The sequence below is a fragment of the Centroberyx gerrardi genome, chromosome 8 (assembly GCF_048128805.1).
Source record: "Centroberyx gerrardi isolate f3 chromosome 8, fCenGer3.hap1.cur.20231027, whole genome shotgun sequence".
Lineage (NCBI taxonomy): Eukaryota > Metazoa > Chordata > Actinopteri > Beryciformes > Berycidae > Centroberyx > Centroberyx gerrardi.
Window position 1 is genome coordinate 23,897,014 of NC_136004.1, and position 26,762 is coordinate 23,923,775.

The 26,762-nt window shown below is 39.6% G+C and overlaps 1 protein-coding gene across 4 annotated transcripts in view; it reads left to right on the plus strand.

Moving 5' to 3' along the window:
- The first annotated feature begins 8,736 nt into the window (after positions 1-8,736).
- The window catches only part of egflam (EGF-like, fibronectin type III and laminin G domains), a 37,675-nt gene continuing 19,649 nt past the window's right edge, over positions 8,737-26,762 (plus strand). Inside the window, exons 1-8 of one of the 4 annotated variants that reach the window (XM_071917992.2) lie at positions 8,737-8,846; positions 10,377-10,378; positions 15,437-15,546; positions 19,295-19,381; positions 19,907-19,933; positions 20,234-20,351; positions 20,880-21,015; positions 24,932-25,098. In XM_071917992.2, the coding sequence (XP_071774093.2) occupies positions 8,737-8,846; positions 10,377-10,378; positions 15,437-15,546; positions 19,295-19,381; positions 19,907-19,933; positions 20,234-20,351; positions 20,880-21,015; positions 24,932-25,098 (757 nt within the window). Of the gene's footprint in view, positions 8,855-10,376; positions 10,379-15,436; positions 15,547-19,294; positions 19,382-19,906; positions 19,934-20,233; positions 20,352-20,879; positions 21,016-24,931; positions 25,111-26,762 lie in introns of all 4 variants that reach the window. The other 3 variants (XM_071917993.2, XM_078285305.1, XM_071917994.2) reach the window with 3 other exon arrangements.

Sequence of the window (26,762 nt, forward strand, 5' to 3'; positions counted from 1 at the left end):
CAATATCTCTACAAGGTTCCAGCCTGTAAAAGTGTTCTGATTTTGTCCACCAAGTACCTCAGTTACCAACCATCTAAAAAAAAAAGTGCTGGGACCCACAAGACTGTCTGGATTCCTGAAGTCTTGCAGATCTCTACTTTGTGCTGTCCATTGTTTTAAGAGAGCAGCTGTCTCATTGTTTTAAAATGGTGGACATCTCATTTTGTCGCCAAATTCTTCTTTCAGAGTTTTTATTGTGGATATAATGTACAACTGCTCTCATTCGCACAAACTGTTTTTCCAGTGAAAACTTTCTAGGAAGAAGAAAAGTGTTTTATTTACTTCACCAGCAGAGCTGACTAAGAATTTCCTCTGCTCTAATTTAATGTGAGCCTTGAGCTTTACAGCAGATCATATGAGCAAGGTTGATGTGAAACACACACACATATATAGCCATATGTATGCATACAGTAAACAAATACATTTCCGCCTATACATGCTTGGGGTTTAGTGTTTTTTCATGAAGCCTGTGTGCGTGTGTGTGTGTGCGTGCGTGTGCATGTGCATATGTGAGCCATAAAGTAATCACTTCAGTGTTATTCTACTCATGCAAAAAACATTTAAGCACCCCAAAATACTAAACAATACTAAATACAGAATCACAGTTGTCTACTGCTTGTGTTTGCACCAGTTAGCACACTAATCACTCAGAAGGAGGCATCCCTTTCCATTAAATCGCTCACTTTAACTGTATGGAAATACCTCATCCTCAAGCAATTACACCCTTGCCAAGCAGCAACTACACCGAACAGATGGCCATTTCCTGTCTTGCAAGGAATGAGGGTTAATCTGGGGCTGATCTGCAATTGAATCTGGCAGCCATTTTGGGGCTCCGTTTGACTCACATGTAAGGGGCTAATTGCATGGGTCATTTCACCCCTCATTATGCGCCCAACATGAAACTGCAGCCCCGGAATGGCAGTGCCTGTGGGAGGGAGGAGTTGACAGCTGGAATGGAGGTCTGATTTGGAACATGGCTGCCGGGGAGCGCTGTGGTGCAGCGGGTCGAAAAAACACTCCTGACTCTCCACAGAAAGGCCAGAGTGGGGGAAGAGTGGATAAAGTGGGGTGATGTCCTGGCTGTCTGCAGTGTGGTCCTATTTTCTTTTATTTTGTACTTGGGTTGGGTGAATGGATGATAAGGGGTCAGTTTGGCAATTTCCCCACTAATGGTTAGGGTTAGGACTCAGGGAATTTGATCACTATTAAGCCCTCAGGGTCAACTTTAACCAGGGCTGGGCTCAATTCACTTTGGATTCAGTCAATTCAGGATGTGGATTCTCATCAAAATAACTTTTTAGTATGAGAAGATTGCCATTTTGCCAATTAAAAACCGGCCAAGAAGTAACTAAGAATAATTTCCCAATTATTAGCAAATTAATTGATCCCAGCCCTGACCTCAACCAAGATTTGTAGTAGTAATCGTCGTAGCAGGACATGGAATTTGTTAAAGACAGTGAAGAGTCAAATATGTTGCTGCCAGTGGCACTGCACAACAGCTTTTTTACCCTTAACTCAATTTGAGTGGTACAAAAGTACATTTCTGTCTGAAGAACTGCTTTGCTGAAGTTTTTGTATTCACAGATTTGCGTGGTGGAAGGATTATTGAATCCATAGTGACCACTTGGCCGGCCACAGTGGTGTTTGGAAAGTAATCCATACCATATGTAGCCTGGTGCTGCTGGAGCCTCAGGGTGAGAGAGAGAGACCAGGCTGCGGGAGCTGTGAGAATGGACGGGGTCTTCTCAACTGAACCGCTGGGAATGGGCCCAAAAATGTCAGAAAACGGGTCAGTAACAGTCATGGCGTTTGAGTTGAGTAAATATACTGTTCACTCTGCATTTGTCTCCAGGTTTGTAATTGTAACGTTGCCCACTAGGTGGCTGTATAAAGATATCTTAATGCCTGGTTTCATTTTGAGGAAATGGAGATGGGCGATGTTGCATTTAGTCGAGATGGGGAGTGTGGAACAAATGGGAGTTGTGGGACAAATAGGAAAAAAACCTATGTGCATTATAAAGTGGGTTCAAAAGTCCGATGAATCACAGTGTGTCTGAGTGTGTCAATCTCTGTCAAAGTGTCAGCAAGACACTGAACCTCTAATTGCTCCAGAGTGGCGCTTGAGGCTGAACCTGCACTCGTACTCCTCTAGTGACACACACATGTGCGTGTAAGAGTCACATGTATGAGTGTACCTCAGGGAAATCTGAAGACCAGCAAATAATGTACTACCTCTGTGTAATATGGTGATTGAAGTGTACTAAACTAAAATGCTGCCCGTGTCTGGACCCAAAATGGGTCATTTGGCCTGTTGCTGGTGCCTCAAATGACAAAAGCAGCTGTAGTTTTTATACAGCTTGGATCACAGGGTGAGAGCGCATCTTTCATTTTTGTTCTGGACTGGCTGAAAAGTTTAAGAGCCCTCGCTCTAATGTAAATCCAATCCACCCCTCTTTCCTCATACCACCAAACACAATAGCCTAACCCTGTTTTATTTAGCTGTATAAAGTGTGACTGACTGGACTCTAAACAGCGCCCCCCCCACCTGATGATCCAAACCAGTCTGCCAGTCAGCCGGCTGAGGCGAAGCTCACCCTGGCCAAAAAAAGAGATTTGGGCACATAAGGTCTCAGGGAGACCACTGTGCAACGAGCTCCATGTCTTTTTCAGTCAGATTCAGGTGGACAGTTAAAGAATTTGGTTACCAAATGAGATATCCACCATTTGAAAAATATGACAAATACTATTACAACTTACTATCTTTAAAGCTTTGTAAAATAGTAAACATGTAGAGGATGTAATTATCTGTATTTCTGATATATCAAGCAACACCCATCAGGCAAGATGTATTTATTAATTTGTTTGTTTGTTTGTTTATGCATTTATTTACTGTTAGTTTGTTCATTCACGAAAGGGATACAGAGTTCTGGAATGAAAGCTCCTTGACTTTTATTGCTTCATTGTCACTTTCACTGTGTCCTGGTGTGGTGCAGCTGTTGTTAAAGCACTGTATAATTATTATTTCATTTGTTTCATTTTGTGGACATGTTGGGGCCTCATTGGGCTGAAGTGCACACCTTGCGCTCATGAATTATGGGTTCAAATCTGACCTCATAACCTTCTCACATGTCATTCTTAGTGTGTTGAGGAGAGTGACTCAATGTCCCCCTCCCCACTGCACCAGGAGTGTCTAGACAGCTCAGTCGCTGATGTGACTTGCTGCCACTAGGGGACACTGTTTACTGCCGTTATTGTCATTCTGTTGTACATCTACAGCAGTGAACAGCACATTGGCTGTATTCACACAGGAAGGTCTTTAAGTACAATGACTTACAGCTTTAACTACCTCTTTGCAATGCAACTTTCTTCCCCTCTCTTTCTCCATCATTTACAACTACTTCCAACATTTGTTCATTGAATTACAATGCATTTTATCATCACTGTAAATATTTGTAAAGAGAAAGGGAACAATACCTGTGACTACTGGGAAGGCACAAGGAATGCACTAAAGTTGTGTAGGCTAAAATCAGTCTAGTCTTGTATCATTTAAAATTTCATTTGGGTTCAGGATCACTGGGAAGAACATGCATCATTCTCGGATGTTATGCTGAACACAGTGAGGGCTGTGAGCGAAAGACCAACTAATTCATGATGAAAAAGATGAGAAATTGTAATAGGCAGGCTCAAACAGGCTCAGTCTAACATCATTTGTTTGAGTTCAATGCAGGAGCTACCTGAGAAGAAAGTGCATCATTCTCAAGTGAATAATTGTAATTTTGAGTGACTCATTCCTGTTCATCATATTTTTTAATATGTTAACATGCTAAACTGTGATAAAAGAAGAAGAGAGGGGGGAGGGGATGACAGCATAACAGAAAGGTGCAGGAAAGGACAAAACACAATTGAAGCACATAAAACCTTAAAACAATTTAGCTTGGTGTTTTTGTTAAGCTTTGTGATGTGGTGAGAAAGAACCAATTAGTTCTCAAAAACTCAAACAAATTATGTCAGATCCTTTTGACAACAGGATATTGTTTGCTCCCCCGAGAGAAACAATTTTCTAACCCACCAATCTTGTTTATTTGCTTGTTTCTGATCGGAATAACAAGTAATGCATAATTTCTTCATTTGGATCAAGCGATGATGACTGCTCGCTTGCATGGGCGCTGTGATTTAGGGAAAATGCTGTTTTGCCTCCTGGTTCCAGGAAGCTTTTAATTAGAGGGAAAGAATATTGGGTTGTGGAATAAAAAGATTCGTTGTTTGGATGATAATTAGTTGTGTGAAAAAATATGCTTTAGAAAGACTAACTTCTGGAATCATAGGCTCATTTTATAGTGTTTGATTTAAAGTGGAAATACAAAAAGTTCACTTTGTATAGTAAATACTGTATTTGCTAGATGTCAAAACCAATATGATAAGGGGTGTACCACTGTGAATAACTGATAAATATGAACATACAGTATACCAGGCTAATGCATCCATAGGCTTATAGCAGCAAAAGCATTATATATACATAATCCAAGGCCGGCCCTGAGGGTATTTCATACTATACCCCTTATTGCCTTTGTTCAATAATTCCCCATCACTCCAGGATAACTGTTCTCCTTTGAATAACTAATATTTCCCTCCATAACCCATTTCCAGCGAAGAAAACAAGACTGAGGTTCATTCTAGGCCAATGAATTCAACAATTTCCTTTCTGAATGGTGCCTGCTTTTGCCTTATTTCCTGGGTCTCAGGAGGATGAGATGCTAGAGAAGGAATGATGATGGAGGTTGAAGAGGGAGAGCTGCTTTGTGATGAGACCAGTCCTATGATAAATACACAAACATGCACATACACACACATAAGCACAGGGAGACACACACTCACATGCATGTACATTAACACACACACACACACACAAGCATACACAGAGCCAGTCAGTCACCACTGACACTGAGGACTCTCCAACATTGAGCTTGTAGACTAGGGTGCATCCATGTTTTGGGATATACAGGACAGTGGTTGAGATCATGCATCTCTAATTTAGAGACATGTAATCATGAAGAGCAATATGACGCAACACTACATGATACAGGTGGTTGTAAACATCCAAATGAGATTAGTCTCTAACCCTGTCGTCCAGATTCATTATATAAAACATGTTAGTACTCTTGTAATGTAATGTTGGGATCGGGATCCACTAAAAACAGACACCTATATGTTTCTTTGAAGGCCGATACAGATATTTTTGGATTGAAAGTGCCAATAGCTGATATTTTGAGGCAATACTGAATATCTTTAAATTGGACCATTTTCATTCAAAAAAATCCCCAAAACTACAAGGATTCAGTGTTTTCCCCAGAATTTAATTCTTGTCAGGATGGAAAAGTCTTTCACACAGCATTTAGACCATCATGTGACACTAAAACTCAAAAGCTAAAAAAGAGAGAACAGCATGATACAAGTGATTTTGAGAGTCTGGATAAACAGGCCAGGCAAGTCCACTAAGTCTGAGAAGAGTTAGATTACTAATTCATGAGGGACATGCACTATAGCACAGAGAATGCAGGATTGTCTAGATCTATTTTTCTTGTACATCAGGACTCAAAACCAGTGGCCAGAGCAGGGCAAAAGTCACAGAACAGGTGAGAATTTGAGTAAGCAAAGCCTTTGTCTGCTTTCCTAAAGTCACTGACCTTGAAAATCATTGGTTCAGAAAACATTTGATTACCATTTTCCACATTGAGCGCTGACATTTTCTTCCATCTATTGGAAATGTTTAATTACCAAAAACCAAGCAACACCAGTGAAAATGCTTTATAACACCTGCCAAAAATGTATGATAATCAATGCAGAAAATCAGCTTCTTTTTGTAAATACAGTGTAAGTGTATCAGTAGTATGATGATATTTTCACCCATTACAACGCATCCTGACCTCTGCAGAGGTGCACTACTCTGGCTGTTCCTGTGTAATATTTTGGTAATGAGTTGATAAATAGCGGGCACAGAAACAGAAATAATCAGACCACATTGAGCCCCTGTGACCCAGAGGGTGCTTGATTATCATAAGTGGCAGATAACGATGTGAATGCAGAGATGGATGGTAGAGAGCAGAATAGAAATCAACACGACTATGAACCCTGATTATAGAGTGATTATCATGCATTGTTTACATCTTCTTTTGTTCTGAAGGTCTTTGATTGTGTTGTCCTTGCTTGCAGGAAGCTTATGATTGGCACAGAGATTTTGCAATTGCGAAGTTCCTACTGATAGCTGGACATCTTAAAGGAAGACATCACTGGAAAAAAACATACATCTAATATAGGCTAGTAGCTCCTTAAGTGAACATAGTCAGTGTCAGTGCTTCCAACTGCAAATACCAACTTTACTCGGGTATTTTTATTTTCTGAAATCTGGATTTCAGGAGTTGCTACGACAAAATTCTGTCACCAGTCATCTAGAGCCCTAGAGAGTACGCTACAACAAATGGGACTGTACACAGATGTTGCTTGAATCTATGGCTGACATTGAAGAACAGGGATCATAGTGTTACTCAGTATCAAAGTTACAATGCACACACTCTTCTGCACAACCAACAGGATAAACATCCCTAAGGGAAAGACACCAGCTGGACCGAGAGGGAGAATGACTAAGAAGTATGTTTTTTGCAATAATTTTTTTATCTAACGTTGTTATGCAATGCTGATATTGTCACCTGTTTTGCAATTTGTGGAGATTGTGTGTAACCTGAGTTATTGAACTACCATTGGGTTGATCTGGTTGTACAACTGAGAGGGGAACCGGCATGCTTGGTTCCTTTTTCTCTTTTTATTTATTGTTTCTAGGTCCTCTTGACAACTATTGCTAGGCTAATCCAGCTAATTTAGCTATCTTACATCCTAAGCAAACAAGTTTTTCTCTCCTCACCTTTTTGAAGTAGCCACACCCTGACATAATGCAGTAGCTACCACTGTACCTCATTGGTCCTGGAAATATCTTTTAAATACACGTTCCTACATGAAAAGACTCAGCTGTCAGTGTGGAAGTTGGATCATAATTAGATTCAAATGGATCTTCAAATTATTCGGTACAAATTGATGGCTTCAACAACTGAGGGATTTTGAATACTGATTTTGTATGAATTACTGTCTGTCAATACAATATGCTTGTCTCAGAAATTAAGCCATGCAAGTCTAAGCAGCCTACACATGACCAGCAGAGTGAGATGGAAAATGGCTCATCAAATCAGTCATGTTCCTGGCTGCTGTGTAAACTGTGCTGCCACTACCTGCTCAACATGTCATAGACTGAATAAAATACATTCAGCCAGGAGGTTATTTCCTTTAAATGTAGGGTACATTTTATATTAGATTAGCAAATACAATAGCCTGCATAATGAGGACAGGCAGAAAAAATCTTTTGAAAATGTGGGTCCCGCAGAGGAAAAGATTGGGCTATTACCCACTGGACTACAGCACAGTTTGCCTGCGGTTTGGTTTAGCAGTATGGGGATATTCTGACAAAATATGTTGCTGGACACATAGAACCAGGGATGAAAGTCAAAGTGATGATAGAGCATTTTCACCCTGATATTGGAGGCATTGTGGACCGACAGTCAACACCGCTCACTACTATTAGATTTTGAAAATCCAGTCATGTCAAACAGTGTAAGTAGTAGTAGTAGTATTTGGGTGTACAAAGTTGTGCCAATTACTTTCCCACCCTTTCTTATTTCCTCCTTGATAAGGAAAACATGCATCTGATATCATGGGTCACTTAAGCATAAGCAATTTGGCTCTCCTGCAAACACTGCTCTCCTCTCTCTCTCTCTCTCTCTCTCTCTCTCTCTCTCTCTCTCTCTCTCTCTCTCACACACACACACATACACACACACACAGTGAGTTTACACTCCCTTGCAGACAATGGAGTTTACCACTCCTCTTGTTCAAACTTTAATGCCTCTTTTCTGATTCAGGTCATTGTTAGGTATTGTAAACACCAAAACCAAAAACACAAGCCATCACTTTAATTCACATTAATTAATTGTTTTTTCCCCGTTTGGTCACACACACACACACACACACACACACACACACACACACACACACACACAGTTGTACTAGTTGGAGTCTGTTGCTGCAGTGGCTGCCCTGCTTCTGCTTCAAGACATGCTCTCCATCTGTGTCCAGTGTGCGGATTAGACGCTTATTATCCTCTTAGCTCTAAATGGCCCCACGTTCCTGACTTCGCTGTTCATCTCATCTGCAGTCTAAGACGCGACCAGGACGTGAAACGAAAAACCAGATTCGTGCGTAAAAAAATCAAAATATAGTGCCCCCCCATACACTTGTTTTAGTCTTTACGCATTACGCGTGGATTGTCGGGACAACCCTCTCCATCCGCGCGCCTGTTGGGGCAGAGTGGCCATCCGTCCGTTCGTTAGTATGTCCAACCCACTGATCTTTTGCAGACTATAATCTTATCAGTGTCAAACCGTAGTTGCCCTTTCCTCTCGGACAGTAGCCGTTTCTGTTCAGTTTGGGCTCTCTTTGGATGGCGTTTGCGCCAATTGTTGGATAAAACCGTTTTGTTTTTTTGCGGAAACTTTTAGCAGCCAAGGAATCAGCGACGTTTACAGTTACAGGGACGTTTGAATGTGTGACTAAGATGAGCATTTGACCGTTTTAAACTTTCGACCGAAAGAAGACATGGATTCTGCAAGTAAAGAAAGGAGTCTTTTATACTTACTTCTGTTCGCAATATGGACGGCCAACGTTTGCTTTTGTGCAAAAAGATCAAACGCTCGGAGATCTGGTAAGTTCACCAGCTGACCTTAAAACCAGAGAGGTGACAAGGTGATAACAATAACAAGAACAACAACAATAGTAATCAAACAAATATATATAAAATAATAATAATAAACGCCATGTAGCATATGTGGAATTACATTTGGTAGAATATGAAACATGCGGGATGAGGGCAGCAGTTAGTTATAGTTTGCATGTATGTGCAACAAACCTCACCTTTCCATTAGTTTGATTGCACACCAGAGCCTTATCACTGTCGATAACATTAGTGATTCTGTAGACAATGCATTTAACTGCCATTGCAAACAGTACCATTGCACTGTTATTAAGCATGCTTTAATATTTTGTAGCGTAATATTTCAATTATTACATGGAACATAACATTTTAGCAGAAATTCCCATTCATTAAAGCTTACAACAAGGCTACATGTCAATATTAATCAAAGTGACTAAGGTGGGAAAACTATCACCTGCCGTCAGTGCTCAACATTAGGCAAACACCAATAACAAGAAAAACTTCGATTTTCAGATTAATTTAGTATTTTTTTCTTCTTAAAAGACCCAATCTTCATGTAACTTACATCAATTCAATACATCAGCTTGGTTAACCTGGGTTTACCTATTGGGTTTACCCTCTTAAAATATCCCTACTTTTAGTTCAGCACTGGACAGCACATAATAGCTGTATTCTACCTCACTCTAAGCACTGTGCTACAAACTAGTAACACTTTTTGCACAATGACAGCCACCATTAAAATGTGTGAATATGTGAAACCTGTCCAAGAAGGCTGTAATTTTAACACTCTCTCCAAGTCTAATACTGGAGGCATGACAATTACGGTTAAGAGAGAAGAGAGATGGAAAAGAGGACAGAGAGTGCAGTGGAGGATTTTTTTTCTTCTTCTAAACAAACTGTATAATTTGTGTTGAAAAACCTGACATACATTTTACAGCATGTGTAACTAGGTGCCAAAGAAAGAAAGGTTGTAGTTTAGACTGACAGACTCCCAGCATGCCAGCAAACCTGGATGTTGATTCATTCAGGAGCACAATGACACTTTCTATTTTCTTTGTTACTCTCTCTCTCTCTCTCTCTCTCTCTCTCTCTCTCTCTCTCTCTCTCTCTCTCGCTCTCTCTCTCTCTCTCTCTCTCTCTCTCTCTCTCTCTCTCTCTCAGCTCAATTCAATGAGCTTTACTGGCACTACGTACATCTGCCAAAGCATACATTTAAAACATAAATGACAGAAATAAAGTAAAATAAAATAGTGAAATAAACTGCATATTAAATCAATATATATCTGGATAATAACACTGATGATTACAAAAAATAATCATAAAATACTGTCATAGGCAAAGTTAAAAGAAGGGATTACAGAGTTGATGAGTTATGGCATGACATCACATACTGAGCACCATTGTTTCAAGAGGAGAATACACATTTCGTCATTGATACTTCAATCTTGAAAATGCTCTATTCTTTCAGAGATTTTTGAAAAGTTTGCGCTTCTGATGAATTAATGTTTAGTAAAGGAGAGAAGAGGTGTTCTTCACTCTCTCTTTCCCCTGAGTCACAATGTCTTTCTTTCTTTCTAGTCTTTCTTCCCTTGGCCTCCAGCTTCTTGTGTATCTGCCTGTCTCTATCAGGTCACTGAGTCTGTACATTGTCAAGCTATTGACAACTTTAAATGTGCTCTCTTTCTCTCTCTCAATTCAATTCAATTCAATTCAATTCAATTCAATTCAATTCAATTCAATTCAATTCAAAGCTTTATTGGCATGATGTACATGTGCACATGTTGCCAATCCATAGATTCAAACACAAATTAAATCGAAATAAATGAAAATAAAATGAAATAAGCTGCATATTAAATCAATAGATTCTTTACATAAAGTATGTCTGTGTAATAACAGTGATCATTACAAAAAATAATCATAAAATACTTGTAATACATGTGCTTACTTGGCAAAGTAAGTTTCTTGTTCTCTCTCTCTTTCTCTCTTTTCCCTCTGTCTCTCTCTCTGGCCCTTCCTCTGACTCTGTCCTTGTCTCTATCTTTTTTTGGGGCTTTTTCTCTAACCCTTTTTCTTTCTCGGCCTCTTCCTTCTCTTTCTCTTTCCGTCTCTCCCTCATTCTCTCTGTTTCTCACCTTTCAGTCTGTCTCTGTTTCTCTCTCTCTCTCTCCCTCTCTCTCTCTCTCTCTCTCTCTCCCCCTCTCTCTGACCCGCGGGCCACAGCAGGCAGACTGTTGCAGCTGTCTGTCTGTCTGTCTGTCTGTCTGTCTGTCTGTCTGTCTGTCTGTCTGTCTGTCTGTCTGTCTGTCAGCAGAGAAAACCTCACCACAGTTGGAGCTGCCTTACAGAGCGCTGTAGTTCTGTTTTGATGCCAGTGACATATGTAGTTGTGTTTTTTTCACTCTGGCTGTATGGTTTGAGGTCCTTCTGGTCCCTTTCTAAAAAGAGGGGAGAATGTCAATTGGGCTTTATGTCCAGACGAATCACATCAGGCCTAAACTGACAGGACTGGTGGTCCTAGGAAAGAGGCAAATATCGAATGGCAGTGCTCGTGCCCTAGGGTGGTTTCATTTTTTTCAAGATTTTGACAGCTTTTGCTCCGGTTGGACAAATTACAAATACTGGAACACATTTAGACAATCCTAATATTTCAGAGGCTTTCTCTTAGCAACCAGATGCAGAAATTTGAATTTAATGTTTCAAATAAGTGCAATTTAGTCACTAGTGGAAACATAATTTTCCGGGAAAATACAAATAAATTTCTCCTCATGTCTTTTTTCAAATATTTGAAATATATTAACCTATTTTACTACTACTATTATCTACTATCTAATATAATGCATATGCTAACTTTATTTACTTGTTACGAAGGTCATGGGTTTTACATTATCTTCTCTATCACATCACACTCAAACATAGTACATAAACATTGTTTTCCGGAAGGCAGTGATGACAAAATTCGATCAATATTTGAATCTGTTTTTTTTTTATTATGATCATGGGGCTGACACATTTGAAAGTACACTTCCCTTCAGATTCAATGTTCATAGTATTCCCTGAGCCGCATGTAAGGGCAACACAGTGGCGTGTGTGTTATTGCTCGTTCACTTTGGGATAACTCAGAACTGGCAAGAGCAGCAGTTCCACATGACTGGGTCTTAAAGTGCAGTCACAGAATCAAAATGATAGAAGAGAATGTATAGTTGTGCTGTGTTCGGAAATAGGCACTCTAAACTGAATTGTTTATAAATTTAGAGCAAGTATTATGAGTTCATCTTTGATTTTTTTTGGCTAAGAAGTAGCATCGGTTGAACAGAGCGTTGAAATGTTTACAATACTAGTGAATGAAAAGCTAAACTTCCTTGCAAGCTAGTTATCACTCCACAACAGTAAAGATCAGTCTTTAGATGACAACATATTTGGACTATTAGCTTTAACACAAAATCGTATGCCAGGTGCTTGAAAGGAGACTCCAGCTGATGGTTGAGCCTTAGGTTCAGGAGGAACCATGGGGATTTTGTCCAAGTCACGGAACCATGGATCAGCTTTTTACCCACTCACAGATAATTAAGTAACTTGCTAATCCTGACTACAAGTGTTTGGTGGATTTGGAAAAGGCCTATGACCATGTTCTCTTAGGTATATCCGGTGGGAGCTGCGGTGTACGGGATGCTGGGGCCATCTGGTCCCTGTACATGTTTGCATTCTCTGAGGCTCATTCAAGGTGGAGGCGCTGGACTCTTACTAGGATGCCAAGATATGGTCAGGATATGAGAGTGCAGCTGATGTCTGGAGAGTGTGCAACTTGTTGACTTAAGGGTGGCATCCATGTTGCTTGCAGATGATATTGTCTTTTTTACCTCATTGGGCTGTCATCACACATTGGAGCAGCTTGCAGCTGAGTGTGACGCAGTCAGGATGACGGTCAGCACTTCCAAGTCTGAGATCATCTATATCTCTTAGAAAAAGGTGGCCTGTACCATTTATATGGGGAGTGCCCCAAACGGAGGAGTTCAGGCTCAGTTCTCGGGGTCTTATTCACCAGTGAGGGTCAAAGGGATCATGGGATTGACCACCGGTTAGGTGCAGTGGCCGCAGTAATCTGGGCGTTGTGTCCGACCGTGGCGATGAAGAGAGAGTTGAGCCACAAAGCAGAGCTCTTGATTTATTGATCTGACCCTCACCTGTGGTCACCAGCTGTGGGTGGTGTCAGAATCAGACTGCAGGTACAAATGGCTGAAATGAAGTTTCTCTGGAGGATCACTGTCTCCACGACAGGGTGAGGAACTCAGCGATTCGGGAGTTGTCATTAAATCTGTTATCTGACCTGCCCTTTGATATTTTGCACTTGGATTCAGAATGCTCTCCTTTATGAAATGACACATTATATTGCATTTATGAACACACCTTTAGAGAGTCAAGAAGTTACCTTTCCATCATTTGATTCCTCATTGTATTGAACATTACAACTTTCGATTCATACTACCCCGCACATGAAACGATGCTCTTTCCATCTTAGGTATCTTGATAGAGATGAGGAAGCCTCTTTTCTATCCGTTTTAATTCTAGGTGTTAAGTTCACCTGTAGGTTAGCAGGGCCACGCTGGATGAACAAGGAATTCGGCTGACATACTGCATTACCCGCTCCAATGGAAAAGCAGGAAGAAGGGAAAGGGGAAAGGAGGATTCAGGAGGACAGGAGAGAGGCACAGGAGGAGTGGAAAGGAGAAGAGGGGAATAGCAGAGAGGCAGAATAAAGAGGAGAGGAAAAGATAAGTGGAGAGGAGCAGTGGCGTCCCTACATGAGATTTCCATTTACTGAGCTCTGCTTTGCTGTATTTGGTCTTGTTTGATCCCTATTAGAATCTACACCAGTGAATTCTGTCCTTTAAGTCACTCAGACAGGGGAAGGTCAGATCATCGCTGATATCGTGGTGTTGAATTGAATCCTGAGTTGCTGCATTAGCTTAGAATGATCAACTGTGTCTATACACATTAACCTGAATCTGTAGGTGAAATATAACTGTGCAGACAGATTAAAGGAATATCAAAGGATAATGACTGAAAATTCACTCACCCCCATGCCAGTTGAAACTCTGGTGAAGTTTGTTAGTCCATATAACAGTCCCGGAGCTTCCCAGCACGACTCCGTAGCAGCCTTCTCCAAAACAATTGAAGTCTTTGAGGACCGATCTTTAGAGTTCCAAAAATAACAAAAAATAACCATAAAATGACTCCATGCAGCTCATACAGCATAATAATAAGTCTTCTGACGCCATACGATTGCTCTGTGAGTGAAAAAAAAAAGAATTAGATTATGCTTCACAAGCTTCACCAGAGTTTCAACTGGCATGGGAGTGAGTAGATAATGACTGAATTTTCATTTTTGGGTGCAACTATTCCTTTAAGGGATAGCCTACATAAGTGTCTTTCACCAGGCCATACCCATATATTAAATCACCTGTTTTTATTTTTTATTTTTTATTTAACCTTTATTTAACCAGGCAGGTCAATTAAGAACAAATTCTTATTTGCAATGACGGCCTAGCAAGAGGACAAAAGGACCTCTCAAAGGGTAAAGGGAAAAGGGGACAAAAAAAATAATAAAAAAAGATGGTTAAATGATGATTGGAAAAAATTGAAATAAATTTTGTGAAAGGTTAGGCAAGAACACATAATGCTCAGCTTTATCAGAATCTAGTGTTTCTTAAGTAGCTTTTCGCTTATGTGGCAACCTCCTATTATGTGTCACAGCTATGTGTAAATGTTATGACATAAAGTGCACCGCTATGAGGCTGAAGTCTCGAGAGTCTCTTTCTGGTCATGTCTCCCCGTTGAAGCCAGGTAATGCATGCAGGCCATTAGGGACATTCATGGTCTTGATAGCTCCTTTTTGTTTTTTTTGTTCCTACTGAAATACAGACTGAAACACAGACATATGGACATTGGTTGCCCCATCTTGACCTCTTGAAGTGTCACAGAAGCAGCCAGGGCTTGATGCCTTTCTACCTCAGACCATGAAAGTAATAACATCTACAGTCAGAGCCCCTTGTTATCATAAGCCATTACATCAAGCTATAGGTTGCGTCATCTCAAGTGGCCATTCTTTCACCCTTCAAAGAGACTTAAGGGTTTTGAAATATAGGCTCAGTGGCCACCTCAACCATTTGGACATATAAGTAGCCTATTCTCTGTTCAGACTGCTGCGGGATCTTTAGAAAGGTATTGCAACAGACTCACTCTGGTTCATGATGAGCATAGATCCAAATGACCAAACAATTACAGGCAGGCATTTCAGTACGCTGAACATTGGCTCCTGAAAATGGGTGTCCTCCATTATTATCTCCATTATAAAATAAAGCTCAGACGTATCATTACAATGACACAAAATCTTTTAAAACTGTATCTTTGCACTTGATTGAAATCCTTTAAACCTTTCCTTCCACAAAAAAAGAAAAAAAGATATTCATTCTGGTTTCAACATAATTCAAGCTGTTTCAAGATATTTGCTTAGCTGTTTTACCTTGTATCCACTTTCCCTACACTGTTGTTGATGATTTTGTTTGCCTGTGTTTCTGTGTAAACCAGATCGTCTGAGTCCTCCGCTGGACATTCAGCTGGAGACAGTCAACTGCACGGCCTTCGGCGTACGATGGAAGATGCCCCGACGCCATGTTAGCACCATTACTGGATACAAGGTAGGCTAATCACAAACTGTGACTTAGTAAAATACTAAGGTAGTACTTTGCATTACCATTTTAATATTACTTCTAAGTTTTATGGTGAACATTAAAAAGTTGCATTATCACCCTCACTGGCTACTAACATCACGTTCACATCAGTGAAACTTTATTGCGTGTGAAGATTATTTCACAGGTACCCAACACAAAATCATTTCCATGCCATTTTAATACTTGGATACGCTATGCAAGTCATGACATTTTCAGGAACAGCTACTTAGGAATTACTTGGAAATATAACAAAAAGCATAGTATGATCATACAGGATAGGAAAATGCGAAGAGCTACTGGTGCAAGAGAAAGTTTTGTAAATTTTAGGTTAAAAAACAAAATCATTGGTCAGTTTCTATGGCACCAGAATCCAGCACTTTATCAGCATACACCATGTTGATTCTCATAACATTTGAGGGAAAAAACAAAGAAGAAAAAGGCACACTTGAGTTAATGCCATGGCACACCATTTAGAGAACACTTGCCACAGACTAACACTTGAAAACCACTGTTCTATATTACATTAATGTATTTGGAAATTTAGGTTTGAATTAAAAGAAACCTTTGCATAGGTAATATTAAGGCTAATCCCTCACAACCATACCTTGCCGTAGCAGTTTGTGTTACATTTGAGAAAACTTTGGGCTTTTCAATCGTGGGCTAAAATGCGTTGCCTCACATCTTCATCTTTATCACTTTGTTCATCTTTAAAACTTTGCAATGAAAGGCTTTCACCCCAGCAAACGTCAAAATATCTTATCAGATATGTCATACATCAAATTTCCTCTCTTTTTCCTGCATGGGAAGCCCATTTTCTCTGCCAGCCACTGATGCAGATAGCTCCCCCTATTTGCTTTTAAGGTGCCAGTCAAACTCTTTGTCCAGCAAGATGGCCTTGAGGGCTGGATTGACATTTCGAAATTTCTTGGTGTTTTGATGGAGCCCCTTCACAGAGCCAAATTTATGTTTTTCAGGGGCAATCTTGGACTGAAAGATGTGGTCACACATCTTTTAGCTAGTACTTCGTCGATTGATTTTTGATTTTTTGTGTGTTTGCTCCACTCTAGTCAACATCTCCTGAAGGACAAGCTGTGCTTTGAGGACAGAAGTGGTGTTTACTTTTGTTGATAGAAAGCAATATGTTCTTAATCAATAAACACATACAGAAACATTTGCTTCTCTCCATATTGTTGCTTACATTGCTTAGACGGCAACATAAACAGTTGCTCTTTCTCTTTGCTTACAATGGGCAGTCTTATATGCTACAGTAGGTTCGTACACTAGGTACCTGTAGAGTAAAGTGGATTCAACTGATTGAATTGAAATGTATTTAACAGTGACCCTTGGAAAGAGCTAAGGAAAAAAAGGATTTACTTTAAATTCTCATCACGAGCAACCCAAATACCAACCTCCAACATTTTTTTCATTTTTTTTCATTTTGATGTTTGCTAGTCTACCATACGGTTGAGTTTATGTTGTCTGTTTATGGTAAAACTTTCATGGACAATCTTTTCAAGACCGTACATACTGTTTCATAACCTCTACTTTACTGACATAATTATCATCTTTGTCGTTACCCCCCTGTTCCTCTCAAACACATCTCATCATGCTGTCTTAGTCTGTCCTGGGTTCTACCCTTTGCAGACATATCAACCACCTGGCCACACATGTTTTAGGGGAGCTCTGTCACTAAAAGTTTCTGACTATTTTCATACTTTTTGTAATATTCGTATTACTTAAGGTATGTTCTGCTGGAGAAACATCATGGTTTGTCCTTTGATTGCCAAATCAAGGGTCAAGGGTTTGTCCCTTGATTGCCAAAATTGTTTGGCAATCAAGAGATTGCCAAACTGCACATAATTGTGTCTATTGTTCAAAACAAGGTAAACAGATACTAACATGCAAACATGTATGCAATGTATGGTGATTTGTCCTCAAAAGCTTATCTCAGTTTTCTTTTTGCTCTGTAGCTTGTTTCTCGAGTTTCCAGTGCATGTCTGCATTTTGTTGTTATGTCAGCATTCTTGGGTTGTTTATAACTACTACAGCTTGTCAGAGGCAAGCTGCACTGGTAAAGTTTGTGTTCATGCACTCTGTTGTATTATTTTATGTTTTGAAATAGATAAAAAGCCTTTGCAAGAACACAGTTTGTTCTTCTGCTGGAACTAGACAAACTCATTTGCAGCCTTCAACCTTTACTGAAGAATCCTAAACAGAAATCATCTTGTTGTGTTGCTTTATTGCTCCTGCCTTTCAACATCATCTCACAGTTACAGTCACAAACTTCCAGTTAGAGGGAAAATAATTGGGTTTAATAATAATCACAACACCTAACAGTGTTGTAACCAGCAGTCCCCCTTTTATCCATCATTAGACAAATGATCAACAAATGATATTTGAATCATCAAAGAGAATAATTTAATCAACAAAGAGTTGGAGATACTCAATAACAAATAAGTCTCCGTTCCTTCCTGAACCTTCCTTCCTTCCTCCCTTTCTTTTCTCCTCCCTCCCTTCCTAGTGTTTGTTTTGAGGAAGACATTAACAAAGTGTAGATCAGTTTGACACTGTGTGCTCTGCCATATGTCTGCACTAAGAGGATTAGTCGGCTAGCTTGCTGCCCCACAACTCACAGATTAGCATGTGTGTGTTCAATTGGCCAGTCACTTTGGAAGTTCGTAAATAATCCTGTTTTCTCATAGTATTTCCTCCTCATGATGCCTTGTCTGCATTGTCCCTGCCTACACACGTCTTGATAATGTGTTGTTGTCAGTGAGATACTGGTATGTTGCCTTGTCAATCAACCAGAGTGCTCGATCAGTAGGGTTACCTTCCTGTCAGCAACACTCACTGCTTTAATTGAACATCTCAAACATGACATTTATGAACGCCTGCCAAACCTACCACAGACACAACAGGTCTCATTTCTCTGATGACTAAATTTACAGTAATAACCCGCAACATTTTCATGTGAAAGCTTTTACAGTTTCTGTTCTAAGCACCCGGTGTCAGGTAGGTCTCTCCCAGAAAGAAATCCCGTGGCGCACAGGAAGCAATGCATTTTATATTTCTGGCAGCAGCAACAGTGGTTTGTTTGGAATAAACAGAAGAAGAAATGGGTAGTTAGCGTGAGCAGCGATAGCAACCATGGCTGAACAGGCAAAGAAAAGAGCAACACCTACACAGACTCAAAGTTCCTCAACAGAAACTTCAAATAAAAAGACGTCACAGTACCAGTAGTACACAGTAGTATTGCCAAGTGATCTCTGGGAAGTTCAGTGCAAAAACAGCAACTATTGATGTTTCATTTTTGATATTCACTATTCACATTCAATTATTTAAATGTATGTATTATGGATAACAACACTATGGGTTATTTATGGATGTTATTGGTTTACACTTTTGGATAGTAGTATAATAGTATAGGAGGATAGGAATGAAGAAGTCATCCAGAAGAGGAAAGCCACTGTAACGCTGTAGAATGATATTCTTGTCAATATTTATGGGAGCATGAGATGTTGTCGGGGAGTCAATTTGGGAAATTGGCTTGGATCCTATGTTGATTGATAGAGTTTGTGACACGTTTGAGGCACCCATGTAACTTTTGCATAAATTGTCAGCTTATATATTAGTAGGTCATTCATCTGCTGTATTTTTTCTGATCATATCTTTTATATGTATCCGTGTGTGTGTGTGTGTGTGTGTGTGTTATCAGGTCTTCTACACAGAGATGAGGAGCAACCGTCCATTGGGCTCAGCCTCCTTGCTGGAGGTTCCTCTCAGCTTGGACATGCTGACCACTGTGAGTAGGCCTACGCTCTTTAACAGCTGTAACTCTTTCACAGCTATAAGTGCTGCATTTTGTCATCAATATATCTTTGTCAAATCAGTGGCCAAGATGCTAGGGAAAATGTGTCTGCTCCCATTATAACCATTATAATCATTACCCTCACCTATCTGCTTCTGGCTTTTATTTCGGACAATATGGGAAATTGCAGGTATTATAGTCAGCAAAATCTTAACAGGGCGGCTTTATTAGTGTACTACTTAAAAAGCAATGGAGGCAGGAGAAAGACAATGAAATCTGCAGGTGAAAAACAGCATTTAGCGTTTTTACTGACCAAATCTTAGAAAACCAGTAATCACAGCAGTTCACCCTCATATTTCTTTAAGGCTAGATGTAAGGTCTCTGTAAGAAGGTAAACCTGCAGATTTCTTACAGTATGTTGCATTTTGATTTATTTTGGACTCACTATGAAATGGCATTACATTGTCTGTACTCTGCACTCAAATATTACTGAATATCTCTGCTCTTATTTTCTCAAAGGGGCAGTTTGATGGACAAGCAAGCTTTGTAAGTATCATTTGGCGTTTTTTTTTTTTACTGGATTAGACCCTGCTACCGCTCTCTATCACAGCTGACAATTTGTGTGTCTTTACTTAGGTCTGGATTTGATATACTTCCCACTCATCTCTAATAATATATAATAATAAACTAAGCAAACTTGAACTCTGTGAAAGAATCCGCAATCAGTAATTTACCCCTCTTTTCCTCCACTTCCTTCCTTTCTCCCTTCTCTCTTTTTCTCCCTCTCTCCTGCCCTCTCTTTTTGTCTTTCTCTCTCCTTCTTCTCTCCCTCGCTCCATCTTCTAGGATGTGGAGATCGGTAACCTAAAGGTGAACACACTGTACCGAGTCAGTGTTGGAGCGTATGGATGGGCAGGGGAGGGTAGACCCAGTATGCCCAGAGACGTCAGCACTGCGGCACATGGTAGGAATAATAAACACACACATGCACACACACACACATGCACACACATACATGCATGTACCTTCAGTGTAAGTTGCACTGGATAAGAGCATCAGTTGAATGCATAAAATGTAAACGTAAATTTACTCCTGCAGACATGTGCATGCATCTGCAGACACACAGACACACACACACACACACACACACACACACACACACACGTGTTCACCTGTAAAATGTGATATTATGGTACTGTCTTGTAACTGTAATTAGTGTTAGTATGGTGAGATTATACTTCTGTGTTCTTCTGCCTATAGAATTGATTTTATTAGTGTAGTTTATTAGTATTTATAGTATTGTTTGTGTTTTGTGAGTTACTACATTTGAATTTTGATGTTTCCTTTCCTTCCATTATAGTTATTATTATGTTATTGTCTTAAGGAACTAGAGTTTTGGTAGGAATCCATTGAGTTAATGATATTATTTCTGTTATAATACTGTTGTCATTGTAATGTTTCAATGATTTTCAATTTGTTTCTCTGCCAACAGAGATGTGCATGCCCCCGTCACCCCCCGCCCAGCCTGTCGTCGCGGCTGTATCTGACACAGAGTTGGCGTTGTCATGGAAACAAGGAGAGAGCGAGGGAAGCGCACCTGTCCTGCACTTCCTGGTAGCTTACATCAGGTAAGTCATCAATGATTAATTGAATGTTCAGTCAGTTGAATGATAAATAAACCGAATGAAAGTTCATTTTTAATGAACGGAGAACAGCATTCTTCGCCATTGACGGAGATCAACCTCACATGGTCACATGGTCACATGCATAAGTCAGTTTCCAAAAACTATGACAGATTACACAGTAAAGCAGAAGCTGATTTTCTTAATTGGGAGGAAGGAGGGGGGGGGCAGCAACATGGCAGTGACAGCAGCAGTGTTATATTAAATAAGGCCGTTAACCATCAATGAATATATTTGCACAAAGCCAATGTGCAAATACACTATAGTCAAAAGTTTAGACACACCTGATTGAATGAACTGCCATTTTGATCTAAAGCTTATGCTTAAATGCTTTTATTTTTTAGACATATAAATAGTGAAGTTGATCCTATGTATGAATTTCTTTCCAAAGCCTTTTCCTTTCCATCAAGGCAAAGGGCGGATACTTTTTAAAGAATCTAAACTATAAGATAGTTTTGATTTGTTTAACACTTTTTTGGTCACTGCATGATTCCATTTGTGTCATTTCATAGTTTTGATGTCTTTACTATTATTCTAAAATGTGAAAAATAGTAAAAATAAAGAAAAATTTGCATGTTCAAACTTTTGACTGGTAGTGTACATTTACACAAGATACCTGATCGTGAGCAGCAGCCTCGTGATTCTGTTCAGCTTTTCAGACGTAGGCTCAAGGTTACAGAAATGATCTTCCGCACACACACACAGGTCACATAAATCTCCATCAAACCCGCCCGTATGGACACTTAGCAGGTGAGGAGCAGTGTGAAGTGGTTATGGGTGAGGAGAAAAGGCCTAAGTGAAAGCCTTGCTCCATCACTGGCTGTGTGAGGAACAGTTGAAAGACTGACTAGCTTTATCTGCTGTCTGTTCATTCATTCATTTCATTGATGAGCCGTAAGTCTTTGGACAAAACTTGGTGAGAGAGACAATGCAGATAAACTTTTTTCCAAGAGCATTGCTCCAACATATCAAGCATTCTCAGCCAATTTGCCTGATCATATTAAGCTTTTTTTTTTTTTTTTTACTGTAGAACACTTGATGGACACAATCTGGGGAAAGAGTTGATTGAGCAAGATGAAAATATTTAGGATTTTTGAATTCAGAGTGTTTTATTGGCATCAAAGTAAAAAAAAACCCATTGCCATCTCGATAAAAGATCAACATTTTTACATGAAATCCCTTTCTAATCTTGTATCCATGTTCATGCGTATGTAGGTAGCTGCATATTCAGTCTGTATTCACTCGCTGTCACTTAACTCAAATCTTTGCATGCTGCTTTTTAACATTTTTCATGCGCTCTCTCTCTCTGCAATACAGTTTTATACATAGTGCACTGTTCTCTTTTACTTTGAATTGCGTGAGGCTCTTGCTGGTCTGTTCAGTGTAACCCCGCTATGTTTTGACACCAGGGTCAGTTGGGACATGAGAAAGAATGAAATTCAGATTCTCGGAATAGCTTTCTGGGTCCAGATATTACAGTAGTAGCTAGTCTCTCTCTCTCTCTCTCTCTCTCTCTCTATCTCTCTCTCACACACACACACACACACATGCAGGACCTCCCATGTCTAGACTAGTCCTCAGGCTGTAATGTCAAAGAAGTTGAGGTCAAAAATAGGGCTGAACAATTTATCGAAATTTTAGCGAAATCACAATATGGCCTACTGCAATTTTCACATCGCAGGAGGCGCAATATTTGTTAAAGGTGAAATGTGTGTCAAAATACCATTTTAAATTAAATATTGTCGTGCTGCAGAGATGACCTGGCCTACACATCATATTCTACAGACTTAAGAAAACATCTTTGTTTGGTACAGAGCCCCGCAAAAATCACACCATAATCATTTTAATACGTTTTTCAATGAAAATGAGAATAATGATGTAAAAATGATCATTCCCTCTAATATCGCAAATCATATCGCAATTGCAATATCAGTCAAAATAGCAATTAGATATTTTTTCAAAATCGTTCAGCCCTAGTCAAAAATAATTTTCCTGGAGTGCTCTGGTGATTTGCTAGACAGAAAGAGAGAAAGGCAGAGAGATTCTAAAAAATCCTCCACTACAAAAAGATACAGATTGAAAGAATTGCAGGTTAAAGAAAACGGCAAAAGCAAAGTTCGGAAAGATATAGAACACATGAAGGAAGAGATCAAAAAGCATAACACAGAGAACCATCATCCTTGACTGTCCTGATCCTGAGGAAGAGAGAGAGGGGAGGCGGGTGTCGTAAAGAAAGTGAGAGAAACAGAGAGAGAGAGAGAGAGAGAGAGAGAGATGGAGGCAAAGAGACTGTCAGTTACTGTGAGAGAGTATACATGAGTCAGTCTGTGTTTGCAGACAGATTGAAAGAATTGCAGGTTAAAGAAAACGGCAAAAGCAAAGTTCGGAAAGATATAGAAAACATGAAGGAAGAGAGATCAAAAAGCATAACACAGAGAACCATCATCCTTGACTGTCCTGATCCTGAGGAAGAGAGAGAGGGGAGGCGGGTGTCGTAAAGAAAGTGAGAGAAACAGAGAGAGAGAGAGAGATGGAGGCAAAGAAACTGTCAGTTACTGTGAGAGAGTATACATGAGTCAGTCTGTGTTTGCATGCGGGGGCATTTTCCTCAAACAAGAGCCATCTCAGAGGCAAATTTTTCCCCTCACACATCAAAAGAAATCTCGCTGAAGAGAGACACTGAGTGGCGGCGAAGATGACTCTATTCAACAAATAGTCGTGGCTCCAGGCGCCTGTCCAAGTCACCAAAGTCGGGACAAAGATGGCAGCTCCAGATGGAAGTTGGAGACGATAGGGAGAATAAAAAAAGAGAAGTTCAAGAGGTCATGATGTCGCCGTTTGCTATACTTTTATAATTCTCCGAGTAGACTGAGGCAAAGAAGACTTGGAGATTGAAACAGCCTCATAAACAGTAACATCGCATGTTTTGTTTGAAAAGCATATAGTATATCTATAGTATACTGGTAATACTTTACAATAACGGTACACTAAGTTAAGGGTTAGTTAATGCTTAATAAGCATTAACTAACCCTTAATTAACAGTTAACTAATGTGTAATTTACTAATGTGTTCATGTTAACTAAGGTATTAATTTATACATTTTTTAATAGTTTATAAAGATGACTATTAAATAATGTATAAATTAATACCGTAGTTAACATGAACACATTAGTAAATGATTACCAGACACATTAGTTAACTGTTAATTAAGGGTTAGTTAATTCTTATTAAGCATTAACTAACCCTTAATTAATGTACCCTTATTGTAAAGTGTTACCAGTATACTTATCATTACATTCTTTGTAATTAGTTGTATGCACATTTAAATGCAAATGTGGTATCTGAATGTGAAACGGCAGGATGAACATGTCAAAGATAATCTATACAAATAACCCTGAAAGGAATCTCTCACAAAAGCACAACATAACTCTCAAAACACAAAGCTTCCTCAAAACAATGTTATTGATTTTATGTAAGTGTATTTTGTGTGTGTAGTAATGCTTGGCAGTGATATGCATGTGTGCAACTTCAATGTGTCACATGTGGTTTTGATATTGCAACATTTATGTATTTGATTTCCCTTGGGATCCTTGGGTAAAAGCAAACTTACTTCATCAAAGTCAAAATTACCAAATGCTAACTTTGGATATATTATATATTTACATTACTGTCAGTGACTTAAACAACCAAATTGAACAAACAAATTTCTCCTAGTGAAATAAAAAATGCTTATGAAGCCAGGATCATTTCGAGCCACTGATAATGTATTGTAAAATTCTTAAGATCTAACAATCTTTAATATGCAGATGGTACGTTTAATTTAAATGTTTATATGGCTTTATGAACGTTCTCTCTTTCTCAGGCCAGAAATGGACACGGAGTGGACGTACATCCGCGAACCCATCGAGGCGAACTCCATGGTATTGAAGGGGTTAATACCGGACACCGAGTACCAGTTTGTTGTGCGGGCCGTCAACGTGCACGGAGCCAGCCCGCCGAGCCAAATCAACAACCCCGTGCGAACTCTCGGTAAGATCGAAAGTCCATCTCCGAGCCAAAGAGTGTGCCTGTGGTGTGGCAGCCAGGTTTCAGCTACACTCCCAAACAGAGCCAGCCAGGACTTTGCCACTGGTTTGGTTTCAACTACAACTACAACTATGACTGATCAGGCTTTGCTCATTTGTCACGTCACCGAATCCCTCTTCACAATCAAACATGTACTGTGTTCACGGCAATGGTCACATATTTGAAACAAACATATGAGAAACACACTGAACTTATGAGCTTATATCAAAACCTCACCGAGGTTGTACTAATTAAGTTACAAGTTAATTTTAAGTAGTTACAATAATGAAAACACAATTAATGAAATGTAGTTACATAATAGTGATTAGTAAACTGGTACAACAAATATTAATAAATCATGTAAATCTCCAGGATATTAGGTAATCCATCAAATGTATAACTGAGAGCATTAGCAGCTACCTGAAATCAAAACCTCTTTTATTTCTCATTTAAATACATTATGGAGGGAGATGAATCTGCTAAATATGAAAATGTATTCCAAACTGTGACCCCTCTATATCAAATTGAAAATTGAGTAATTGAGATGTGGCACTGTGGGAGGTGAAGTTCCTGCTGGGACAAAGTTGGTTTGAAATTCTTTCAAATATACTAAGGCCAACCTTGTAGTATTTTCATATGAAACCCAAGTGTAATAATGACCTTTAGCACTATGTTCTGTACTGTAGTATAAATTTGAGCTTTTCCCCCAGCCAGTTTTACTCACAAGTCTACCTGCATCAATTTCATGGTGAATCAAGCCTGAGAACTCCCAAACTGGACCAAATGAAAGCAAGAAGCAGATCATTGTTGGTGCTGTTTTCAATGGAAACAGCATTTTTTTTTGTTGCCAGCATTAGGGTGAATTAATCACAACTGATGTCACAATATTTTAATGAGAAAAAATGACATGTAGCATCTTTAACAAATTTTGAATCCATAATAAACATATTGCTGACGTCAAATGAAAACCTCACATCCCCAAAAAGTAGGATCATCTTTTTTTCAGCTACTGTAAGTGACAATTTCTTTCAATTTTACAATATATTTCTTGGGTGCTGGGGGTCACAGAATCTTCTCAACTTACCAAACAAAAGAATCAAGATTTTCACTCTAAAATAATGTGCAGTCTGAGTCGACCTGCCGTGCAGTTTGCCTCTCTCAGCGCTTGCTTGCATGTAGGCCAGCGCCTGTGTTTGTGTGTCAGTGGGTTTTCTGACCGGAGCCTTAAATACATGGAGGGAGATACGGAGCAACAGAGTCATTTACTTTATTATTTTTGATGTGGTTGGCTGCTGGTGGTATGTGGGGGAGGGGGACGTTTCGGCCTGATTGATATTAAAATGCGAGGACACACACACACATACACACACACACATAAACACAGGTATATGTGTGTACCAGTTACACATACACATGCACAGAAACACCTGCGAATGCCAGATGCACACAAAGGCATACATATACACACTGACATGCATGCACACACACACACACACACACACACACACACACACACACACATGCAGCAACAGTAATGTCTTAATGGACTGAAGGCCATGACATTCAAGCAGTTTAACTACAGACATAAGCGCTAATACCAACAAAGCTTAGTGAGCTTAATGTGTTCG